The 6,778-nt window shown below is 46.3% G+C and overlaps 1 protein-coding gene across 1 annotated transcript; it reads left to right on the forward strand.

Moving 5' to 3' along the window:
* Window positions 1-1,451: 1,451 nt before the first annotated feature.
* LOC135699719 (uncharacterized) lies at window positions 1,452-5,295 on the forward strand. Its single transcript, XM_065220006.1, has 3 exons — window positions 1,452-1,473; window positions 1,542-4,305; window positions 4,365-5,295. Exons 1-3 carry the CDS (start codon window positions 1,467-1,469, stop codon window positions 5,272-5,274), a joined length of 3,681 nt encoding a protein of 1,226 aa, XP_065076078.1. The 5' UTR covers window positions 1,452-1,466; the 3' UTR covers window positions 5,275-5,295.
* The last annotated feature ends 1,483 nt before the right edge of the window (window positions 5,296-6,778 follow it).

A 6,778-nucleotide genomic window follows, 5' to 3' on the forward strand; every position in this document is an offset into this window, starting at 1 on the left:
TATTTTCCCCGGTTATTGTCCGGAGGGCAGAACGTCCTTTCCGTCCCGGAGCGGAGGCGTAGCACCGAAACGCACGAAAAGAAGAACCGACCCAAGCTCAAACCGGCTAGCGCGATGCTGCAGCAACACAACTATTCAAACCAAGTTCTAGCCATGAGTTTTCACAATAATTTACAATATTAAAACACCGATAAATTATTCATGATGAATCTTCATTTGTGTAAACATGATAATGTCCAAAATATTTGTTTTCGCCTTGGTACAGCTAAAAAACACGAATTTTGTGTCAGCGAAATTAAAAGCAACCGTTCGCGGGCTAGTTTCATAGAGTTGCCCTCACAAGTCCTGTCGATGTAGGAAACCCTCGACATCATCTAGTATACTAAGGCTGTGTTCCATTTGGTGAATTTTCACTTAAATTTGACAGATGGAAAATTTTCAAATAAACCTTCTTGAAAATCGGCCGATCAACAACAGCGGGATTTTCGAAAATCTTAATAAATTTTTGAAATGTCAAATTTAAGTGAAAATGTACCAAATGCACACTTAGAAATTATCGCCGACTTTGGTAATATTTACCGAAATCTGAGCAGCTGAACTGTTCGGTAAAATTTATGCAATTCAATTCAATTGCTTTTCAGCTACGTTAAAACTAAATCTTCACTAAAATGACAAGATTTGATTATTTAAACAAGGTTGAACATGCGTTGAAATTATTTTCAAATTCAATAGCCTTTAAAATGAAGGTCAAAGTTTTACCGAACGTTCAGCTGTTCTGATTTCGGTAAAATTTACCGAACACGAAAACAAAATCTTAGTGTGTGGAACATAGCCTAAGATTCGTCTTGTTTTTTCCTAGAAATACTTCAAAGTGTCAATTTTGAAGACCCTTCTTCCAGAGACTACAGAAAATTGGAGATCGAACAACAACCTCAACCAAGGTCCGGAAACGAAGCACGTGCTAATTATCAGTTACTATACAATCCGAAATCGTTCGGCGATGCAGCACAAATCATACCCCTTTATAATGATATCGCCCATCTGCCATAAAGATAGCCACTCGAGTGGACAGTAAAAGAATACCTACAAATCCCGCTCACAGTATCTCTCACCTGTATCTCCTACAGAGCGATCAAACACATTCCATCGTCGTCCAGTCTGCCGGGATTTTGAACTAGGTGTCCTGTGCTTGCAAACTTTGGTCCCATCTCGTGTATGGCCAAATTATACGCTGCTAACAGCCAGCTGTCCACCTGCGTCGGGCGATGCACCTTGAACGCATCCTCTAGTTTATGACCCTCGGGCAAGCTTATCTATTTGGGGTTGGATTGGTTTATGTCATCCCAAAGACGACGGTGAGTTGCAATCTTCGATAAGGCATTTTTAAACTTGGCCTATTTAAGACCATTTTCGGCAACATAGCGGTCAGTATTTCCGTGGTGGTTCAACAAGGAAGCAGCCGGAAGATGAAAGGTGAGTTGGAATCGTTTGAGTTTTCTTTGGATAACGGAGTGAGTAATCGGAAGTGGATTTTTTTGCAGCTATTTGGGCACTTGTTGCCCTACTGGTGGTGATCGGAGCTGTACATGCCCAATCCGATCTCTGCGACGATCGTCCGAATTTTAGTTTTGTGAAAAATGAATTCTACTGCTATCGCTACTTCATGTGCATCTACGGATCTGCGTATCCGATGCGATGCAGTGGCGAGTTTTGGTTCGATGAAGAATTGCAGATTTGTCAAGATCCTTCGGAAGTGACGTGTGAGGTGGACGGAGTCCCACCGACTCCTGCACCGACGCCGGGAATCTGCAATGGAGCGGACAACGGTGAACTGGTACTGCATCCGTACTTCTGCAATACATATTATGTCTGCTTCGCTGAAGTTGGCGTTCCCGTGGTTTGTCCGTCCGGGCTGTGGTTTGACGAGGAGCGTCAGATGTGCGCGGATGCACTGGACGTGAGTTGTCCTCATGGACCAACCGGTGCTGCTAGATGTTATATGGAGGAAGATTTTGCCTTGGTTCCGAACGAACACTTCTGCTACCGGTTCTACCAGTGTGTCAATGGCTTCCCATACCCGATGATCTGCCCGGACAACAAGTGGTTCGATCCCATCAGAGATGTTTGCGACGATCCGGCCAACGTTGAGTGTACTCTCGAGCCAGGACAGCCCATCGTACCTCCGACGCCGAACATTTGTGACGAAAGCGCCAATAACCGCCTCACTCCGAATCCAACAGCCTGTAACAAGTACTATGTGTGCGTCAATGAAATTGGATGGTCCAAGATCTGTCCGCTTAACATGTGGTTTGACGAAGAGGGTCAAACATGTGCACCTGCTGGTACCGTGGACTGTCCTTTGGGACCACCGATTCCACCGGAGACTACGACCACTCCCTTCAGCCGCTGCGACGACGTTGTGAATCTTCACTTCGTCCGCAACGAAGACTACTGCTATCGGTACTACCAATGCCGTAACGGCGTACCATTCCCGTTGATCTGCCCTCGTGATCAATGGTTCTCTGAGGAAATGCAGCGCTGCGTCGATCAGGACAGCATTGAATGTGAGATCGATCATGCTCCACCGCCGGTATCCCCTACTCCAGGAATCTGCGGCGACACCACAGATGGTCAATTAGTCTTGCATCCACTGCATTGCAATCAGTTCTACCTTTGCGTTGGCCAAATCGGTATCCCAACCACCTGTCCTCTGGGTCTATGGTTCGATGAATATAGCCAATCTTGCAACAATCCCCTCTACGTGGATTGTCCTCACGGCCCATCAACTCCAGCTCCAGATCCATTTGCCATTTGTGATGGCGTCCTTGATTACCATTACGTCAAGCATGAAAACTACTGCTACCGCTACTTCCAGTGCATCAGCGGCACTCCCTACCCACTGCTTTGCCACGATGGAATGTGGTTTGACGAATCTCGGCAGCAGTGCGATCGGCCAGAATATGTAGAATGTGATGCAACACCTCCTCCAGTCGTGCGACCTCCAGGAATCGATGGAATTTGTAACGATGTTGTAGATGGGCACCTCGCTCCTCATCACACGTTCTGCAATGAATTCTTCCTGTGTGTGCGGGAAATCGGATGGCCAGTGATCTGCCCTCCCGGGCTATGGTTCGACGAAGAGGAACAAACCTGTTCTCTCGGGGGAACCGTCAAGTGCGACCTTGCTCCGGAACGTCCTCCAGTTACTGAGAGTCCGTACGCAATGTGCAAAGGAATTCCGGATTTAGCCTATGTTTCCGATCCGAATTACTGCTATCGCTACTACAAGTGCGTTAGTGGATCACCTTTCCCAATGATCTGTCCTGGTGACCTGTGGTTTGATATGCGCCAGCAGCGCTGTAGGGATCCTGCTGATGTGGAGTGTATAGTAGAAGACGAACCACCGCGTCTCCCACCAACTGCAGGTATTTGCAATGGAGTGACCAATTCCGTACAAGTTCCGAACCCGAGATCTTGCAACCAGTTCTACATTTGCGTTGACGAGATTGGATTCCCGCAGATATGCGGTCCAGGTTTGTGGTTCAATGAAGACCAGCAGCTGTGTCTACCTCCCGGAGAAACTTCGTGTGACTTGGGACCTCCCACTACGACAACGATCGCTCCGCATCCTTGGGCACTGTGCGATCAGATCCCGGATTACTCCTACGTATCGAACCCCAACTATTGCTACCGGTTCTTCCAATGTATCGACGGTGCACCTTACCCGATGATCTGCCGTGGAAATCTTTGGTTCGATGAAGAACACCAAATTTGTTCTGACCCCGACGAAGTGGAATGTATCGTAAATCCGAATCCACCGATTGTACCACCGACTCCTGGAATCTGCAACGGTGCTCGGGATGGACAACAGGTGCGCAATCCACGTGCTTGCAACCAGTTCTATGTTTGCGTCGACCAGATTGGCTTCTCGCTAGTGTGCCCCGATGGTTTGTGGTTCGACGAGTTCCATCAGATCTGTTCACCGGCATCGCAGACGTACTGCCCTCTGGCTCCCGATGTCACAACTCCCTCGCCGTATGAGCGCTGTGAAGGCGCAGAGAACTACAGTATGTTGCGTAATGATTTCTACTGCTACCGGTACTATCAGTGCATAGACGAAGTTGCGTATCCGATGATTTGCCGGCCGGGACGTTGGTTTGACTTTGAGCGGCAGGTTTGCGATGTTTCAGCGAATGTACAGTGTGAACTACGACCGGGAAATCCTGGACCGATCGTTCCTACGCCGGGTATTTGCATCGGAGCCACAAATGGACGATTCGAGCGGAACTGGAATCACTGTAATCAGTAAGTTGTTCGAAATATCCACGATGTCGTTCGTATCTGATTGGGTTTATCATTTCCAGGTACTACCTTTGCGTTGACGAGGTTGGTTATCCCCAGATCTGCCCGGATGGACTGTGGTTCGATGAGAATCGGCAGTCTTGTGATCGTCCGGAAAATGTCTACTGCCCGCTGGGAGCGTCGACTCCTGCACCAACTCCGGAAAGTCGTTGCTACGGTGCCCTGGATTTGTCCTTCGTATCCAACGACTACTACTGCTACCGCTTCTTCCAGTGTTGGAACGGAGTCCCCTATCCGATGATCTGCAGCGGTGAGCTGTGGTTCTCCGAAGAACATCAGGAATGTCGACCACAGAGTGAAGTATCGTGTGAAGTCATTGATCGTCCACCGGTTGTTCCACCGACCGAAGGCATCTGTACCGGTGTCACCGATGGACGCCAGGTACTGCATCCACTGTTCTGCAACCAATTCTACGTCTGCATCGACCAAATTGGGTTCCGGCAACTGTGTCCGTTTGGAATGTGGTTCGACGAGAGTCGTCAGAACTGTTTCGCCCCTGGCGAGGTTGATTGCCCGCATGGACTCATGCCAACTCTTTCACCGATCGAAGGCATTTGCGATGGAGCTCCAGAGGGAACCAAAATTCCAAATCCGCTTGACTGTTCGTGGTTCTACATCTGCGTGAATGGTAGTCCGTATCGTTCACCGTGTGCCGAAGGAATGGCATTCGATAAGTATCAGCTGACGTGCGTAGCTGAGGATGAAGCCGTGTGTTCCGACGAGGTGACGACGGTTCCTACTCCCGGTGTTTGCTACGGCATCGAAGATCATACGTTGGTGAGACATCCGACCAACTGTGCAGCGTTCTACGAATGTCTGGGAGGCCACGCGGAACCGTCATTCTGCCCTGCTGGGCAGTACTTCAGCGAGGAGCTGCAGAGATGCGACGCGGCGGATAATGTCGATTGTTGATTGGTGGGTTAAGGGTTAATAGAAGGTGAGTATTAGTAAATTGTAATTTGATGATGAGATAATATACGAATGTTGAAAGTTAAAAGTAAGTGGTATTCACTCGAAACACAGCAGAACAGAAGCATAAAATAATGTCAAATCAAAAGATATAAGAAAGCGCAATATTTGAACAGACAAATAAAAGATCAGAAGAATGTTGGACAAGATCAGCAGCAGATCAGAGGGTTAGAGATTTTAAAAGATCTTAAGGGGTTAGAGATGGGACCATCATCATCATCATCATCATCATTAAATTGTCTGAAAGATTCGCAAGCAACACACAAGTTCTATAACCTTTGTATGGTTGGTTTGTATTGTAAAGAAGTTTACTCAACTTAAATCCATGAATATGTGTTACTTAGGTTATTTGAAGGAAATCCAAGCAACACATTATTTCTTGTTTGTAATATAAAATACATTTTACGACCGATTTAAAAACAAGTGTTTTATATGTTAACACAGTATTCTGATAAAAAAATATTAGAACGCAGTTACAATTACAAAATTCTAACTAATTCAATCAATACAATCATACTTTCATGCTATTTGGCAGGTACAGTTTTTATGTTAAAGCTGCACGGGGCCAAATAAATTGATCGAAAAAACATTATCCCATAATGGTTTTCAATTAATAACCAGTCAAACCAAACGCTCCAACCAGTCTGCAAGACATACGTATGGAAACACAAAAACGCACCGATGAAATTATGTTCGAAACCGATAAAAAAGGAATCCCGATACTTTCCCAACTAGCAATCTCAGCTGAACGGAAAACTTTTTCTCACCCGCTGACGCTGAGGAACACAGTTGATGTAGCCTATAAAGAACATGTGAGCAGTGATCATTCCGTCACACCTGCGATGGCACCCAAGTGGGTTAGCCACAAACCACGCAAACACACGGACAACTTACGTACAACCCACCCTCCGTCTCTCTCTCTAATACACACATACTCACTTCTCTTCGTTTAGCGAAGTTTATATCCTTAAATCCGGCCGATTATCTACCAATCAAAGTTTAAGCACTCTTTGAACCTCACTTGCTCCACTCGGTTTTGTCTTGGACGATCGCTGGTAGAAAATAGCCTTCTTCGAGTGGAACGCGACTGCCGAGGGAAGAAGTTTTCGCAAAGTTGAAGTATCGGCCTCGCATCGAAAGTTCATCATCATCGTCGAAGCAGGCTCTGGCGAACTTTTCCACGCTTGCTGCAACAGATTCAAGAGCAAGTGATTTCTCGGTCGATACAAAAGTTGCTTTGATGCTTCTTTTTTTGTCCGATCGGAAAATGCAATCATGAGTGGCGGAAAATCAGCGAATAAAAACTGTAGTTTGCTGTAGACAAATTTCAGAGTTTTCCCAAAGGTATGATAAGCAGCTAATGAAAAGTTAATTGTTTCGAAGAAGAAACGTGCGAAAAACCGTCCATTGAAAGCATAATCGACAGTTAATGAAGTTCATTGGTTTG

The sequence above is a fragment of the Ochlerotatus camptorhynchus genome, unplaced genomic scaffold (assembly GCF_037179485.1).
Source record: "Ochlerotatus camptorhynchus isolate MF236.1 unplaced genomic scaffold, CSIRO-AGI_Acam_v1.1 ptg000114l, whole genome shotgun sequence".
In the NCBI taxonomy this organism is placed as follows: domain Eukaryota; kingdom Metazoa; phylum Arthropoda; class Insecta; order Diptera; family Culicidae; genus Ochlerotatus; species Ochlerotatus camptorhynchus.